Source organism: Anoplopoma fimbria, chromosome 7 (assembly GCF_027596085.1).
Source record: "Anoplopoma fimbria isolate UVic2021 breed Golden Eagle Sablefish chromosome 7, Afim_UVic_2022, whole genome shotgun sequence".
NCBI classification, from domain to species: Eukaryota; Metazoa; Chordata; class Actinopteri; order Perciformes; family Anoplopomatidae; genus Anoplopoma; species Anoplopoma fimbria.
Window position 1 is genome coordinate 2,572,045 of NC_072455.1, and position 19,207 is coordinate 2,591,251.

General features: G+C 37.0%; 1 protein-coding gene across 1 annotated transcript; it reads left to right on the forward strand.

The window, feature by feature from the left end:
- The first annotated feature begins 835 nt into the window (after window positions 1-835).
- On the forward strand, window positions 836-8,671 carry LOC129093267 (acidic leucine-rich nuclear phosphoprotein 32 family member B-like). Its single transcript, XM_054601228.1, has 7 exons — window positions 836-1,054; window positions 3,393-3,542; window positions 4,128-4,250; window positions 5,012-5,204; window positions 5,322-5,419; window positions 6,598-6,661; window positions 6,918-8,671. The coding sequence occupies exons 1-7, from the start codon at window positions 1,001-1,003 to the stop codon at window positions 7,001-7,003; spliced, it is 768 nt and encodes a 255-aa protein (XP_054457203.1). The 5' UTR covers window positions 836-1,000; the 3' UTR covers window positions 7,004-8,671.
- The last annotated feature ends 10,536 nt before the right edge of the window (window positions 8,672-19,207 follow it).

Here is a 19,207-nt window from a genome sequence, read left to right on the forward strand (position 1 = left end):
TTTTTTAATATATAAAAATATATTTAAAAAAAAACAGTTTTTCTTTAACATGTTATTTTTTATGTTATTTGAACGCAGCCATCTTTTTTTTTGTGTGTGTAATGAGCCAAAATGGCCGCCGCTGGCGCTGTGGAGACATGTTTCCCTCCTGCTGTCGTTTGGTTTCCCTCCTTTTACAAATTAACATATGATGCGTTCAAGTGCTCCTCGGAAATCCGAACTCCATGCTTCACTAGTACCAAAAAATACGATTTTATGGCCCAAAATCAAGCATTTATGTCAATGATACTGTATCAAAATCAACCCAAAGACGAATGTATATATATTCAACGTTTATTGTTGTTTATATATCAAATCCAGTGTAGTTAAAGAGCAAAGAAGAGGAATTTTCAGTTGCTTTAAAATATAATATCAGTGAAAGTATACGTTTTAACATTTTTTTAATAGCTGTATGTATTCTCACATTCTGCTTAGTAAACTTATGATGTATTGTGTGAAATCCCCACTTGCTATCATCCATTTATAGGGTTTTTAATGTTAAATTTAGATATTTTCGAGGGCAATTTAAAGCGGCAAACGGCTTGACCCACTTTTCACACACGCCACGGGAACGTATCACACGCTGCGTCAAGCTCGACAGGAAAACCAGAAGTGCAATAGTACGCCTTCAAAATAAAATACAAACATCCGCACAACACTGATATGTAGCCTATGAAGCACACAAACACATCTCACACGTATTATATATATATAAAATGTATTGAATTAGCGTTGAAAATGCGCATTCACGCCAGATAAATGACGCATTTGCATTACAACCAACATGAGGTGAGCTTTTATTTTCACGCCTCACCCGGATGTGCAACGTTATATACGGTCTCCAGCTTCACGCAGGTTCCGCGTGTTGATACAGAAGAGAAGAGGACCGAGGAGAAACAAGTTTTTCCGCATCTCAGCGACCCCAAATTAAAAAAAAAAAAAACCTACAAAACAGACTAAAATGGACATGAAGAAGAGGGTCTCCTTAGAACTGAGGCACCGGTCGCCCACAGAAGTAAGTAGCCATGTTTTGTGTTGTGTTGTTGATCGGGGAAACGTGACCCGGAGGAGTGATGGCGAGCACATGGCAGCATGTCTGCAGCGCCCAGAATGTAACCTTTCCTTGTGGCTGTTTGGAGCCATCCTGCAGCCTGTTTTAAAGTGCAAAACACGTGTTAAATAGACACCATTAAATGCTATAATCCTCCCTATCTAATTGCGTATCTCTCCGGGGTAAACAGACCCAAGTGCGCAGCTGTTTACCGCCTTGGTTCCAAAGCTTTTACGCACAGATTTGGCCTTTTTACGCACGGACTTTCCTTTTACGCACGGACTTTTCGGGCATATTTATAGCTAAAAACGATCAATAATCATTCATAAAGTGATTTTGGGGTGATAGCAAGCATGCACGAGCCTCATGCACGAGCACAAAAAATGCACATCCGTGTCAGGGCCCCGTCTAATGTCTGGCTTCTGCAGCATTTCCAAGTAAAAACGCGTCTTTTTTTTTTTTTTTTTTTTGTGGTTTGTTTTCCAAGTAATGCATGAGGGTTTTTTTTTAAATTTTTTTTGCACAAATTGGATTAGAGCACGTTTGTGTTGATGTGTGCAGTCTTGTTTTCTATATTCCAGTGTGTGTGTGTGTGTGTGTGTGTGTAATGGTGGAGTAGGAAGCGTAACAAAACGACGCGTCACGGTACGTTTTCACGCGTAATGCAGGAAATGCGTCACTGTTTTTTGCAAAACTTGCAAAAAAAAGCGGGTTAAATCACAAAGTAGGCGTGCAAATTCAACCTCTGTGTTATTACAGACCGGTAGGGTTCGGTTTGCATGAAAAAAATGAAGATAAATTGTCCTGGTTGGGGTTGGATCCAGAGATTAGTCGCAGCCTCCTGACGCGCAAAAGGCGCGCAGCCAAAGCGGCGTGCTAGAGCTGCTAAAGCGGCTACTCCTCTGCCTCCATTGTGCACCCAAAACCAGCCCAAAACCTCCCAAAACCAGTGCCAGTTCTCCTCGTCCCAGTCAGATGGAATGGTTTTTAGTAAATGGAAGAGTTGGTGGAGTCACATGTCCCAATATGAAACAAGTCCTTCACACTCTTCACCACAACTCAGGGTGCATGTGGGTGTTTTTTTTTTAATCATGTATCAAATATTAATATTATGGTTTGTATTTGAATGTTTAAGGTAAAGTGCATCAATCCTCTCCTGGTTTTGCAGGTTATTGTCCTTATTTTTTTTTTTTTTGTTGGGTTTGGTTTATTCTGATTATACTACAATACTGAGGATTATTATATTATATTATAGTATTTAATGGATCAAATGCATAATTAAAAAAAGTATGTATAGCTGTAGATACCTCCTTGTCTTAATTCTAGTGTGAGAAGTTTCAATATTATTATATTTAATGGATCAAATACATAATTTTTTGTTGGGTTTGGTTTATTCTGATTATACTACAATACTGAGGATTATTATATTATAGTATTTAATGGATCAAATACATAATTAAAAAAATTATATATAGCTGTAGATACCTCCTTGTCTTAATTATAGTGTGTGAAGTTTCTATATTATTATATTATAATATGTAATGGATTAAATACATAATTAAAAAAAATATATATAGCTGTAGATACCTCCTTGTCTTAATTCTAGTTTGTGAGAAGTTTCAATATTATTATATTATAATATTTAATGGATTAAATACATAATTAAAAAAATGATTTATAGCTGTAGATACCTCCTTGTCTTAATTCTAGTATGTGAAGTTTCAATATGTTAAAAAGAAATAAGCCTTTGCACTGTGAGATTTATTTTCTAATTAAAACACAAAATATAATTAAAAAAATTCTGAAAGCCACACAAAACATTTTTGTTGAATTAAAATACCATTTAAAAGTGACAAATGTTTTTTTTAATTCAGTTAATATCGAAGTTACTGAGCTGAAAAACACTTACAAGAAAAGTTTTGAAGTAAAGTTCCTGGTCATAGTCCCTTTGGAAATTCTAGCAAAATTTTTAGAAGGGTATGGTGCTTTCCCTCCTGCTATCTCTCTGGTTTCAGCCATTGTCGTCTGGTTTATTCATAACACTCATCTTTGCTTTTTTTACTACCACGTGGCAGAGCTGGTTTTGGTGAAATGACTTTCTGAGCTAGTCATACTGACACGGTAACCGGCAAATACATATCTGTGTAGCAATGCTGTATGTGCCAACAGTCAGTTAAACAAAAAATCATAACTAGAGTGTAAAATGTGAAGAAAAAAGGGACGGTGTTTTAAAAATGTCAAACATACCATGTCAGATGATATTTCTGTTCCACACCGGACTAACCCCTCCTCCCCTCTTCAGGTCCAGGAGCTGGTTCTTGACAACTGTCGCTCCGGCGAAGGAAAGATCGAAGGAATCACGGAAGAGTTCTCAAATCTGGAGCTGCTCAGCCTCATCAACGTCGGCCTGACCAGCGTAGCAGACATCCCAAAACTGGACAAACTCAAAAAGGTGAGCGGACGAGACGTAATAAAACTGGACAAACACTGTACAGGATGAAAATGAAACAATTTAAAGGACAATCTATGGTGTCAAGTATTAATATACATGTTTTGTGAACACATGGCTGCTTGCTAACAGTCGCTTTATGAATCAGGATGTTCCCTTGATTTAAATTTGGAGTTCTAACAATTAATAATCGGCAACTATTTCAATAAACTTGCAAGCAAATAAGCCAAATGTTCTGTTTCCAGCGTCTTAAACACTTTATTTTTTTTGGGAGGCTACTTATTATTAATGTATGATAGAAAATGAAGTATAATTGAGATCTGGATTGTTGTTCAAATAAAACATGCGATTTAAAGATTTTTACTTTAAATTCTGGCATTTTTACAGCCAAATAAATTGAGAAAAGAGTTCTATTGAGAAATAAACGCTTAGAAAAATCTCCTTGTAGAGGAGTAATTATGATTACACTCAATATCACTCAATGTGGCTGCAACTTATGATTGTTTTTGATCCATTATTAATCATCTAATTGTTTCAGCTCCACCAGAAAACATAATAAATCTCTCTCTTACTTCTTCCTCTGTGCAGTTGGAGTTGAGTGACAACAGGATATCAGGCGGTCTGGAGGTTCTGGCGGAGCGGCTGGTGAACCTAACGCACCTCAACCTCAGCGGGAACAAGTTCAAAGACATCAGCACCCTGGAGCCCCTGGTGGGTGGAGACGGAGACAATAAACCTGATAATATTGATCATATATGTTTTAAATGTTCTAAACTGCCCTTCATGTGCAGAAGACAAACAGTTTGTCCATTTTTTTTTTTTACATCATCGAAACTTGTGGGAAATAATTATTCCAGGAATGTTTTGTCATTGTAGAAGAGGTCCACAACCGTGAGAGATTAAATGTGTTGAGATATGTTTTGTTGAACTTCGTTTTCATCCACCCGTTTTGAATTTAGGGGTAAAGAAACGAGTAAGAAACACAGGAAAGTTGTACAAAATTTTAAGAATATCACAAAATATTTTTCATGCTTTAAGCTGAGGGTTGGGCGGAAACAAAGTGCAACGAAAGACAGTTAAATAAATGAATAAATAATGAAACGCATGTGTTAAATGTCCACTGAAGAGCTGAAAACTTTGAGGTGTGAGAAGCGAAGAGGAGATTCACACCTTCCTCACATTTAAACATAAACTGAAATCTCGTATTCATATCATGTTTTCTAGATTATTTTAGTCTGTTTTTAAGAGATTTCCTCTTCTTCTGCATTGGTTTAATGGCACCTGATTGGAGATTCGGCTCCACCAACTGTTTGATATAAAACGATGACAATAGTGGACAGAAATCGGCATTAATTGACATTCTTTCTTTTTGTATATTTTCTGTAAATTTAGTGTGAAACTTGATTATTAACAACAAAACGTTCAATTAACTGATGGAGTTATTAATCCGGTCTCTCTTTACCCGCCTCCAGAAAAAGCTGCCCCAGCTGAAGAGTCTGGACCTGTTCAACTGCGAGGTGACCAACCTGGCCGACTACAGGGAGTCCATCTTTAAGCTCCTCCCACAGCTCACCTACCTGGACGGCTACGACATCGACGACTGCGAGGCGTCCGACTCTGACGGCGAGGGAGACGGAGTCGAGGACGAGGACGAAGAGGGTTTGGGTAAAAGAGACGCTCTAGTTTTTAAAAACGTTTCTCATAAAGAAACAAAAGGAAATTACGTTTCCAGAACCTCAAATATCTATTTTTCTTAATTTCTCTCTGCGTCTCGTGTTCCAGAGGGCGAGTCAGAGGACTTTGACGAGGAGGAAGAAGAGGATGAGGAGGACGTAGTGGCTGAAGAGGAGGACGATGATGATGACAGTAATGACGAGGAGGTGAGGAAATAAACTTTACACCAAAAGATATTTTTTTTAAAGTTAGTTAAAGAAGTAAATCCATGCAAATGTTTCGAAAGTTGGTGGTACAAATATGCGTTTTTAACAAACTGAAATGAATGTCCTGTTAGCAACCGAGCTAGCTCAGATTAGCTTTTGTCTGTAATGCTTTTCAATTCTTTCAAGTCTTTATTGAATTAAAGGTCCAGTGTTTGCGATTTAAGGGGGATTCGTTGGATATAGAAAAGGAATATGATAATAATAGGATGTTTTCAGTGGTATGTAATCACTAAAGATGCATTGATTGCAATTTTTCAGACCTGCCCATTCAGATTTTCTTTCTAAGTCTGGAGCCTTGCTGGCATTATAGTTCTAGAATAATCTACGGTCTTTATCTTGCATTTTATCTTATCCCTTTATTTGTTGTGGTTATTTGCACACAAAAAAAACACACAATTCAAATGATTAGGAAATAAATCATTGCATTTTTATTTAAATACTTGCTTTGATTAAAGACATTCTTGACAGTAGTAGTTTTAATGATGTGATGGGGAAGTTATAAAGCTCATAATTCCCTCTCTGATTTGAAAACTTCTCCTTCAAACAACTGTATTTATTCAAGTTTCTCCCCAAAATCTACATTTTATAAGATTACATTTGAACACATCCTGACAGCGTTATGGTTTTACCTTTAGCCTAATACTCATTTTTACTGAATAGAGCCTGAACGGATAACGATCCATGCTGTCGGCATAAGAGCTGCTCACTGTGATTCTTTTTTTCCGGTCACATCATGAGAATTACTTACAACAGAACAAGTGTCTGATTAAGTGACTCGTTCCTGCGTGACTTACTTTGGACTTGCAGTCGTTCACAAATTGCAGCTTTACGTCGTCTTCACTCTGGCTGAAGAGCTTCCACACGGCGACGTGTTGTGCCAGCTACACTGTCCTGTGTCTGGCCCTGTTAGGAGTTAAAACTCATATTTCACAGAGACGTGTGGATGAATTGCTACTTTTTAGGTCCTTAAAAGACGGTTTATATGGACTTCTTTGGATGTTTTTTATTCGTTGCACAGAAAGTGTGTTTTCAATATTAACCCTGTTGAGTTGCGTGAATTTATATGTCCGGATTTCCCCCGTTAGCAAACATTTAACAAGCAGCTTTTCTCTCTGCAGGAGGGAGAGGTGAACGGAGACGTTGACAGTGAGGACGACGATGAAGATGATGACGATGATGATGGTCAGTAACTTTGTGGATCCTTTGACTTCAGTGTGCAGCGTTTGGATTTTTAATTAGTTTTTTCTTTATCAGAGGATGAAAATGATAAACTTTAACATTGGTTATGTTTAAGAGGAATATATATATATTTATATATATTACAAAATATATGATGTGCATAGTTTATTTTTAAAAAGTGAAAAAAACATAAAATTATAAAAAAATAATAATTAAACATGTTTGGGTTGTTTTTAAACCTGCGTCTTCTCTTCTGCAGACGAGGACTCGTCTCCGGCCAAAGGAGAGAAGAGGAAGAGGGACCCTGAAGACGAGGACGATGACGACGATGAAGATGATGATTAAGGACCCACAAAAAACCCCACAACCCCTCTGACCTCTAACCCCGTTGTCCCCCTCCCTCCCCCTTCATGACCTCTACCCACCCCCACCAACACTGGCCCTCCTCCACTCCACTCCTGGGCTGCGTTCCATTTCTGAAACCCGATCTCCTCTCACTGCGCTCTCGTCTCCTCCTGCAGACAAAAACACTTCACTTTTTTTCTTCTTCACCTTTTTGCAAAAGTCCACAAAGTTCAGGCTTTTTTAAATTCATATTATCCACCAGATCCTCAACACGTCTCATAACACAAACACGTTTTCCCCTAAAAATTCAGATTATTTTCTGGAATCTGTGTGTTGGCGCATTTTTGTGAAAATCAGAGCTTCAAATGTTTAACAAACATCATACTCTAAAGATTGTTTTCATTCAGTGATCGGACAATTAGTGTTTTAAGGGACGTTGAGCAGCGTAAATTGTCAGAGTGACATTAACAGGATTTTCTTTCTTTTTTTGAGAAATATGAACCTACGGATTGATAAAAATGTCATTTCACAAAAGCCATATTTTAGCTTTTGTGATTCTGATATCCGTTATAAAATAACATTGTGTCTTATGGAAAAAACTAAAATCTATCTCAAAATTCCTACTCCGTTAGCAGCATGTGAATGCATCACCAGTCATGCGAAGGTGAGAAGACATTTAATAATAATTAAAAAAATAAATTCACCAGGTTGAGATATTTTGTGAGTTATCTTGACTTGACTTTTTTTTTTTTAATTATCTCAATCACGATAAGCCACACAAACTGTTCAAAATCCTTTAAAAATATATATATGTATTTGGTCAATTCATTCTCAATGACCGTGGAATTAATCATTTCGTGACCGCAGAGCTTTAAACGACGACGAGGTTTGAGTCGTGTCTGCAGAAGGAGGCGGAGCAAGGGCTCATGGGAGGAAACGGCACTTTTGGGACGCCAAAATCCAGAAACCAAATCGCCCCCCCCTTTTTTTTTTCTTTTCTTTTTTACCATCCTCCTCTGACATCACCACTCTGGGGTGGAAACCAGCAGCTGTGACGTCACGACGGGCTCTGTGATGTCATCAACGGACAGTCAATCGTAGTCTACAAAAAATGAAAACCCTCCGTCTGCCCTCCCCCATCCCCGTCCCCGTCCTTTTTCTCCCCCCTCCTTCCCCCGAGGCCGAGCGCGCTCAGGGCAAACTGTGTTCTCTCTTTTTTGCCAACAGAGCTTTTTAAAAGAAATATTTTTTCAGAGAAATTGTTTTTTGTTTAATTTTGTATGGTTGTCCGGGGACACTCTCTCTCTGTCTTTGCCTCTCTCTCTCTCTCTCTCTCTCTCTCCTCTCATGTCTCTTTCTGCTCAGAGAGATCCAGTCGATCCTTCACACTCACACTGACTAGTTGACGTTGTGTTTTCTTTTCTTTTCTTTTTTTTTTACTTTCTGTAAGTTAAAAAGGAAAAACAAACAAAAAAAAACACACATAAAAAAGGACTTTGTAAATAAAATCTTAACATTTTGCTCCCGGCGTCTCCTCTCTGGCCTTTTGTCTCCGTGAGATGTTTTCTCTCTGTATATTAACATTATGTCGACTAGTGTTATGACTTCTGCAGGTTAAAATCCACATTTTTTACCTTTTTACCCTCTTTTATTGATATACATGCCAGCTGTCAAATAACAAATTGCAGTAAAGAAATGTAAATAAATAAAGTGTTTATCATCATATGAGCACCAGTATCTTGCAGTAGTTAAGGTGTTCTTAAAGGTATATTCAGAGTTTTTTACCTGGGCAAACAATGCAAAAATATATATATTTTCTCCAAACATGAAAGGATAACCTTATTTATGGAGCACATTTAAATTCTGAGAAACTCAATGTGCTTTACATTTAAAAGCAAATAAGACAAGAAAGATAAATAAAAAGTGCAGAAATGGAGGCTTTGGGCTCGTTCATGTGGCCTCCACAGACTTTAAAATATGGGTGTCGTCTTTGTGACGTCACTCAAAGGTGACTCTAAATGGAGCATCATTTACTAAATGAACATCATGCTGTATTGAAGAAGACTTGAAACTAGAGATTGAGACCATAAACTCATGTTTACAATGTTTACTGAGGGAATAAATCAAGAGAGAAGTAGAGTCATTTTCTCATAGACTTCTATACAACCAGAGGAGTCGCAACAATAGCTGTAAACACGTTACTCGCATTTCCTGGAATCTCCGGACAACCCCTCCCTCGTCTTCCTGCTCTAAAAACAAAGCCAGAAGAGTCCCGCCTCCTGCACAGATCTGCCAGAGGACAGATGGGTCTAACCAGAGTGCTGTGAAGCGAGAGAGCCGACAATCCACATGTAGTCCAGATCAGTGAGCGCACACCAAGGACGTTAAACCCAAGATCAGAAGACGGCTTTTATCAGGAAGTGAAACCGTTTCAGGGAGGTTTCATGACTTCCTGAACAGGAAAATAAAAAATGTTCGTCTCAGGAGGAAAAGCACAGCTGTCCTCATTGCAGAGGGCTGTAATGGAGAAGATTTAGTAAAGCAGCCAAAGAAGACAGGACACCAGGCTGATCCAGGACCTTTAGATGAGACCGATAAACCACAAGTCTTTCGGAGGATCACATCGAGATGTTGCCAACGGATACAGAAGTGGACACTGAAGAGCCCAAGATCAGGGCCGACTTCTTAAAATACTCTTGTGACATAACTCGATCCAAACACAGCAAACGTACGTCTTCTGCTATCGGACGGGAACCGAAGAGCCACAAACGTGGAAGACGATCAAGTCTATCTGATCCATCCGGACCGATTCTTGGACGGGCATCTGGTCCTGAGTAAAGAAGCTCTTACTGGAGCTGTGTCGGTCGCCGTCTCCTACAGGGACGTCAGCAGAACGGGAACCGAAAGTAGCTTCGGATGCAACGACAAGTCCTGGGCTTTAGATTGTTTCGACAACCGTTTCGTCGTCCGACACGTGTACATCCAAGAGGCCAAACCCCACCCCATGTCCTCCAGAGTGGGGGTGTACCTGGACCACCAGGCAGGAGTTCTGTCCTTCTACAGCGTCTCCATGGAGACCATGACGCTCCTCCACAGAGTCCAGACCGCGTTCACTCGGCCGCTCTACGCTGGACTTTGGGTTCACGGTTACAAATCTGCTGCTGTTTTGTGCCACAAAGACTCACGTTGACCCGTTTTTGTTTTGCAGCCTGAAAAAGAAAAGTTCCTAGTTGATATGTAAATGCATTTTTCTGGAGATGCATTGGTTAAAAGTGTCTCTTATTATCTCCCAACTATTAAAGAGGTCTGGCAGTATATGAAGTAACCAGCAGATGGCAGCATTACATCACAGAATCAGAGGAAACACATTTGCTAGCAGAGATAAAAAGGGCTGTTAAAGAAAATTAGATGATGCAAAATTGCATGAATAGAACAAAATGGCTCATAAGTGTACTTCTTTCTCATGTGCTCATTGCATGCATGCATTAATATATACATATGTGGGCTTTGCAAAAGCAATATGAGTAAGATAACAGGAAAAAGTCTTAAGTAAAATGATTCTAATAAAATGTATTTAAAGAACTATATACGTAGTAAACATACAAACATTGATTATCGAGTTGGTTAATATACTTTTTAGCATTATTTAAAGGGGACATATCTTATAAAGGCATGCTTTTGTATATTAGCCATTAGCTATAGCCTACTCAATACATTTTTTAATTTTCATTCAGTATGCAGCTTTTTTATATATATTTTTGGCTTTTTGCACATTATAAATATTTGGATAAAAACACTACTTTGTGGCATTAATTTCTACAATAATGCACACAAACAACTTTATATTAAAGTCCAAGGTTGTAAAAAACAGATTAAAAAGAGAGCAAACACTTTTAAACAGCCTTTATCTTCACAACAATATTTGAAGTGCCACTTGCACTGTGTTAGAGTTTAAAGTTTTAAATGAATGTAAGAAATTAAATTTAAGAGCAGCAGATACAGAAGTACTTATTATTATTATGAATACTTTTGATAGAACATTCATTTTCTATGCAACATGGAGTTTGCTGGTCTAGAAACAGTTTTTTCTTGTAACTGGTTAAAAACTTTACGCTTTCATTAATATTTGACGTGTGACTCTTTATATTGTTTTGTATTCGGCCCATAATCATAAAAGTTTGGCCAACCTTTGGTCTACTGTGAGCAGGTAGAACTGAAAGTGAAAAGTTGTGGAGTTTTTGTTTGACTATATGTTCATCTAGAATAGAAAACATGCTTTTGAAAGAATTGTTTGTTGTTGAGTCAGGTGTGCTGTATTTTTTGCATTTAATGAACAAATTGTGCTTGTAAATGGTGAAAATTAAGTATTTGGCTAATTATGTCATGTAAAAAGACACTTGATGCAAAAACAGAATGAAACACATCAGATCCATCTAGTTTCTTCTTTCCTTTCTCTGTTTCTGTGCAGAAGCTTCAGCTCTGGTTTCGTTCTCCTAAACCGTTGGAGGCTGCAGGCCTTTCTTCACTAATCTACTTCCTGATGGACACAACAGAGTATCGGAGGTGAGGGGGGGTCTCGTTGTCTCACCTCTCTAAGCTGTTTAGAGCTAAGTGTTCTCTGGTTCCTGGAAAGACACGCTGGTCTTTTGTCCCCGGCTTCCCCCTTCGCTGCACAAAGGAAAGTGTGGGGACGCACAAGGAAAGAAACAAAGCGCTTTATCACACTGGCTGGCGGGTTCCTCCCAGTGTTTAGAGCGCCCATCTCATTACAAAAAAAAGGATAACGTGTTCCCTGAGATAAAAAAAAAACATAAGATGTGCAGCAAAATAAATGTGCATTTACTCTTTAATGCCAAAGTACTTCACATACATTTTAGATTTTATTTGAATCCAACGGAAAAACTGAAAAATGTTCTCCCAAGATTTAAATGTTGTAGCAAAGAAGTTTAATGTACTTTTAGGACATTTAAGGATCATCTTCTCAACCAATTAACCATTTTTTTGCTCCTTGTTTAACCCACAATACGTATAAAATGTGAAATTGTGTCTCTAGTTTCTATTTAACATAATTATCCCTCATTTATTTGCTTGGTATGTGTTGTTTGTCTTAATGGTACTTGACAATGTAGTACCATGATGTCATGAATTAATCAATATTCTCTCTTCTTTTATTGTTTCTTCATGCTTTGTAAAGGGTAAATAATGCATAACTTTCTCATATTAATCTTATATTCTGTTTTTAGGGGTGACTTTGTAACATCTGTCTAGGGACAACAGATGACAAATAGGCTCTCTGGCGCATTTATAGGAATGTTTTCTTTATGTGCAATGTCCCTACCAAACAAACAAATAAAATAAAAGTGTCCCAATTCAGATTTTCAGAGTTGGTTTTTCTTTCAGCGTGATTGTTTGAAAGCTAAAAAGTTCAGATTACAGGTGATGTGGAAAAATCTTCTATACATAGTTTCAGCAAATAGCCAAACAGTATCTGTTTATGGTAGTACGTCAGCTGATACTTCTGTTCGTCAGCAGGGTGAACTTGCTGTTGCTATGGTTTGTATTATCTTTTAATATCCTCTGTTTTTAGTTCTGCGCGGGCACCCCACGTCACCGATCGCACTGACGCTCGGTACCAATGATGGACGAACAGAATCCAACCCGATAAAAGAACATGACGCAATGTTTTTTAGAAATATTTAAATGTCAGCCGTTATTTTGTAAGGGCATACGCTTTTTCCTTCCAGCACGTATCCGATTATAAGACCGATAACTGGAAAACAAACTCGCTGGCTACCTAATTAGGAAACTTTCTAGGATGAGAAGGAGGCACCCCCCCCCCCCCCCCCCAACATGTGCTGTCGATGAAATCTTTTCTTGAAGACAGATCCTGTTGGTTGAATGTCAACAAAGTCAGACGTGGAAAAATAAGACGCGTTCCAGGGGAAACTCATATGCGCTTCGCTGACGGAGATGCTAATAGTTGGAAAGCCGCGTACAGCAGATTGCGCGCATTTGGGCTCCGAGCCTCGGCCCTACATAGTGCACATTAACACATGTGCACATGCAGCAGAGAGTTGTTTTGAAACTCTAGCACCAGTCCTACGCTCCCAGTGGGACCAGTGGTTCGTCCATCAGTAATGAAACCCTAACGGGTCACATGCTGGTGTTGAAATGCCCCCTGCTCGGTCCACTGGCCCTCCTCGGCCAGACACACTCATCATATCTCTCCTGGGCTCAATGTGGAGGTCGATCAGTCAGCAGGGAATTTATTAATTAATAATGTAACTCAGTCCTGTAGCGGCCATATTGGATGGCCTTAACTGGAAGCTACCAATGAAAACATCAAGGTCACGCCTTCAGTGTGTTTTTAGCAAACTAAGACAACTACAATTAACTTTTAAAGGATATGTACACCTTCTAGAGTCACATCTATGCTCAGGTAGAAGAAGAGCAGAGTTAAACTGGAGATTACGGTCAAGGATGTAATTCAAAAAAGTAAAAGTCTTCCTCAAAAATATAGCTTTTCAGCATTTAGACAACCAAAGTCAATGTACAAATAAATAACAGTCAAATGTACAGCAAGTACAACACTAGTTTTGTAGTGGTGGAAAGTGTCCAAAGTACAATCATGTGCATAATTACGTGATAAGTATAGTATATAATTAAGATTTTGACATACTTTACTTCATTTTCTGCTACTTTCCCAAAAGCAAATATTGTACTTTTTTACGTTAATTTGAAAACTGTACTTGTTACTTAACAGATTCCGATTGAAAATACAAAATGTAATCAAAACATTAATTAGGATGATAATAAATACAATAATATGAATAATAATGATATTAATAAAAGTAATAATAATGAGAAAGATAAATAAATAAAATAAATAAAATAAATAAAATAAATAAAATAAATAAAATAAATAAAATAAATAAAATAAAATAATAATAAATAAAATATAAATGATGATAATGTTATAATAATACAAATAATGGGGAGAAACATCAGCAGCCATTTTGTGTCGTGTTCCTGAACTTTCGGATGAATGTAAGACAAATATTCCCTCTTCTTCTACATTTAACTGGAAACACATTTTACTCTTTAGATGCTAAATGCTACACATTGTTCATCAGCTAACAGCTAGCTTAACATTTGTTTATTGGAGGAATAAGTATGAAGTGACCTTATAATATACGGCCAAGTGCATTTAGAAGAGTACCAAAAGGTCACTTAAGTACATTACAAAAGGAATTTGTACTTTTTCAACTTTACATTTCCACTTTATCTCAGAGTTAAATATTGTACTTTTTACTCCACTTGACGTGAATACTTCTTCCACCACAGTATTTGTCAAACAGTTTTTTGTTGTAGTTCTATTTTTTAACATAAACAAGACTTGCAACTAAGAGTTTAGACGTAATTAAAGATAAATAATCTGATGTAAATGTGGCAGAAACGGTCATCTTTGTGTGTGTTTTGGTTGAACAACCCCTTTCAGGGAAATGTATTTGTGGTATTAGTACTTTTTCTCTGAATACTTCCTCCATTATCGCATCTCTTATCACAGAACTTGTGGTTTGCTCTGCAGTTGGGTTACTACCAGTTGTGTCACATAAATAAATACCTAAAACGGGAAAAAAATGTAAATCTTATGAGAAAGGATTTGTATCTTTAGTGCTGACGTACGTAGAGGTTTAGATGTCGTCAGAGAAAGTTTCTAAAAAGTCCAGCTTTGTGCAATCAGAGTGCAAAGAGAGTAACATTACATATATGATAACATGCAGAGATCAGATGTGGCACTTCAACTTTTGATTAAAACTCTTGAGTTTGACCCCTTTTTGACCTTTTCTGTCCGCTCAGCCATTAGGCCAAAATGCCCCAAAATATTAGTCAGAGATAATCATATTAGATTGCTGATAACTTTTGTGAACCTCAGTTCTCTATTTAGTTTACAGATAACTTGATGAATGGGGGGAATTCCCAGCATAATTTGACATTTAAGTGTAATTCACCCGTTTTTTGGCATCGTGGCCCTTTAAATAACAAAAGACAGACCCAGAAGTTTCTCTTAAACTGTTTAACTGAATTCTTTTAATGATGTAGTGTCAGTGTGAATCCCCAGAAACCAAACTTCCTTTTATTAAACATTGAACTTTTCTTCTTACTTTAACACATTTGTCAGGAAGAGATGTCCTCATGGAATAAGAAATCCTCCAATGTGGTTTTCAGATGACTGACCATTTCTTTATTTCTAATTGAATAAATGTGATACTGCAGAGAAATAATCTGCCAAAAAAATACCAATTCTTGGCAATTTTTTAAAGTAATATGTAACTGAAATATCAGAAATGTTACTTATTCAAAGAATTAATCAAAGTAAATAATCTTAGAATAAAGTAAATGTAAAGAAATCAAGTACCGTTTATTCTCTTATTTAATTTATTAACACTGATTAACAAAATAGAACACCGTTGCATTAAATATGACCCTTTACATTGAACTCATGTATAACATGTTATTGCATTACTTAAAGTCAATATTTTATAAATATTATTTTAAATTAGCTTGTGAGATTTAGATTCGAGACTTGGTTGCAACTAATGTGAGTAAATTAAACTGAAACAAATCTCCCAACTCTGTGAACACCTTCCTTTAATAATAACTTATATATTAATAATACATTTAACAATATCTCAAACTGCTGTAGTGAGGAACTGAATATATGTTACACACTTTTTTAAGTCTGCAAACTTATATATGAAATGTATATAAAGTAATTTAATAAAGAAACATTAAAACTACATTGCAAAATGTTTTGTATTGAAAAAAAAAGGGTCATCTGTTCAACCAGAAACCAGAAGTTGTGAATCCAAACGTTGGTCTCAGCTGACCCTTCGTGACCAAACTGAACTTTGATATTGTTTTGACAGTTGGACTTTGAGACGCCGGCCGGTCACGTGATCTGGATAAACACTCGTGTGTCATCGTCCGAAAGAAAAACCTGCTAACCTGCCAGGAGAGCTTCAGGAATGAGGAAGTGAGTGTTAGTTTTGTTGTTGTAGTTTTCAGCAGGTTTCAGAGGTCAAAGGGTCAGAAAAACCAGTAAAACACATAAATGATTATCAACACTTCTGCAGTCATGAGGCTCCGTTACTCCTTTATTCATTCAAGGTTTTATGTAAAGTGTAATTCTATAACTGGGTTTAATCTGCATCAATAAAAGTGAGAGTTTAAGATTAACTCTTGGAGTAAAAAGTACAATATTTACCTCTGAGATGTAGTAAAAGTACAATATTTACCTCTGAGATGTAGTACAGTAAAAAGTACAATGTTTACCTCTGAGTTTAAGTAAAGTAAAAGGTACATATACCTCTGAGATGTAGTGGAATAGAAGTATAAAACTGCATAAAATGGAAATATTGGAATAAATTACAAATACCTGGTAAATGTACTTTCCACCACTAGTTGTATAAATATACATTCTCCTTAATAATACATCAAACACACACAAAAACACAAATGAGACCAGAGTGTTTACATGAACACATTTTTATTGCAATAGCTCTATCGAAAGCAAAAAAGTTTTGATAAATATAAACACTATGCCGATGCTCAACTCTCCTCCGAGTACCTCATACCCCCCCGAGAGAGAAAGTAAAGAGAGAAGGAAAATAATGGGGGTGGGTGAGGGTGAGGGGGGGGGGGGCACCTGCAGAGGCGCCGATCATAACATGAAAAAAAATAAAAGCGACAACTTGAGTTTTTCCGTATTTACAGAAGGAGGATTTTCGTGTTTTTTTTCTCGTATATAGGACGTACGTCGCTGAAAAATAAAGCACATACGAAGGATACACACCTCCACAGTAGGGTTTTTTTCCAACTCTTTCCTGTAAAGCTAATAAACAACAGCATTCAACTCGGAAACTGAAAAAAAAAAAAAAAAAAAACAGGTAAGCCCTCCTTTTGAAATCCTCCAAAGTTTTGGGTGGGGGGTGATGGGGGGGGGGGGGGGATTCGGACCAGTGCCCGATAGCAGAACATCGTCTTCATCGTCCAACTGTTAACTGTACTACACAGCAGCAAATAAACTGTAATATAGTTACAAAAAAATAAACATTAGGCAGAGGTTGTAACCCATTTCTTTATACAAATAACTGCAAAATGCCTATGTACTCTTAAAAAACAAAAAAACAAAATACTAGCCTTGTATCGCTTCGTTTTTCCGTAAAAACAAGGTTTTTACATCAAAACAACCCCAAAAAATAAGATGATTACCCCCCCCCCCCCTCCTCTCTCTGTAAACTAGAATACAAAACAAAAACCAAAAAGATTAGAGGAAGAAGGAAACAAAAGTTTGCATAATGATGCAGTACCCCTAAGTCTTCTCTGCGAGGATTATATATATATATGTATTTATATATATTACGTAGGTTCTTTCTCATTTCTCCGCCCCCAGAACAAGAAAAGAAATTCATCAACAGCTGATTTTTTTTTTGTAACATTGAGGACAGTTTTTGAGGTTGAATTGTTGCCAAAAATAAACACAGATTTCGTGTAAATTAATTCAGTCATGACACAAAAAAAAGGATAAAACAAAGGGGGTGAAATTCAACATGAAGGCGATCAGACATGAACGACATTTATCCTTTTTTTTCTCCAAATAATGCTTCAAATAAATTAAGGTGGATTCTTCCCAAAAATTCCCCCAAAATTTTGCTCTTTTATTTTTTTTGCCGTAGCGTGAAAAAAAAACAAAAAAACAACTCGTCGCTGTAGCAAAGTAAGTAACACAAAATATTAAAAATAACAAAATAAAATGAAACAAATCTCGGGCCACCGCAGCCTAAATATTCTTAAATTCTTTGTTCGCTCAAAAGGGGAAAAAATATATAAAAATGTTCATAATGTTTATATAAGACACGTCACAGGCTTCAAATCTTTTAAGCAGCATTTTTGCGGGATTTCACTTTTAAATCAGATTATTTAAACGTAGATCTGATGAAGGTCGGAGGTTAGCATAAACATAAAAAGTGGGGTTTCCTGTTCCTGTACTGACCTAACAAAAAAAAAAATCTTTCTTTAATCGTCTCTTTTTAATTTGTTGTCTGTCGTCAGTACTGTAAGAAAAAGGGAGATGGGACGGAGGGAATGGGTGAGGATGTTTGAAAATTTGCTTCGACTGGAGTGCCACCTGGTCCTGTACTAGGACATGGGAAGTTTGGAAAAGTTTTGTTTTGATGTAGTAAACTGCTACTATCAAAGCAAAGAAAAACAACCAGGGCTGTAACCACAGAGAAGGAATTTTTTACAATTTTAATAATTGAATAAATCCTTTAAGTCCTTTTTCATGTTTCTTGAAATGTAAGATAGTTTTCACAGTTTTGCATAATTATAAAATGTAATATCTTTCTTTGACAGAACATTGTATTTGACAACTTTGAGCTCTTGGAAATGTATGATTCAGAGTTTTCTGGCTCTGTTTTAGACCAAACAATTAATCTATTTAAAACGTACAAATTGTCCGATGAGAGACGTAGAACGAAAAATCATCGTGTAGAAAACCGATTGGTGCACATGCTACGACTTTAGCACACAACACGAGATCTAGTTGGCGTTTAAACCTGACATGTTTGTTAAGCAGATCTGTAAAAGAGACGATACAGAATTCAGTTTAAGCGGTGAAAAAAACACTTTCAACAAGACTGAGTGAAACTTATGGTCATGAACCAAGTCATGAAAGATTTTTGATTTTTTTTTAATCTTGTGCACACAAACTAATCTTTTTTTCAAAGTGCACAAAATAAATATTAAAAAATATATATCTTTCAGAGCTTTAGGTCGTCTTTGAGTCGAGCAAAACCAGCTTTTTATGCAACATATTTTAAATAATGAAAGCTGAACGTCTGTTACTGCAAGTTATGAATCTTTAGCTCATTTAATAAAAATTTCTTTTGGGAACTTCAGTGTCTGAAAGTTGTTTTCTAGTTGTCAGACTTGACTTATCATACAGAATGCTGTGTGACTGAAGCATGTGCACCATGAAGCCACCGACCCGAGACGATAAATCAAGATGTTTACAACAGTTTTGGAGTTTTGGATGTGCAGAGTTCACTGCATCGGTGCAGTTCAGAGGGCCATCGAGTGAGCTGTCAATCAAAGAAGCTACACTGTGAGATCATTCACTGCAGTTAGCCCAAAAAAACA

Coding starts and splice junctions, on each gene's coding strand:
- LOC129093267 (XM_054601228.1), top strand. CDS start 1,001: ATGGACATGAAGAAGAGGGTCTCCTTAGAACTGAGGCACCGGTCGCCC. Junction 3,543..4,127: donor AACTGGACAAACTCAAAAAG/GTGAGCGGACGA, acceptor TCCTCTGTGCAG/TTGGAGTTGAGTGACAACAG. Junction 4,251..5,011: donor TCAGCACCCTGGAGCCCCTG/GTGGGTGGAGAC, acceptor ACCCGCCTCCAG/AAAAAGCTGCCCCAGCTGAA.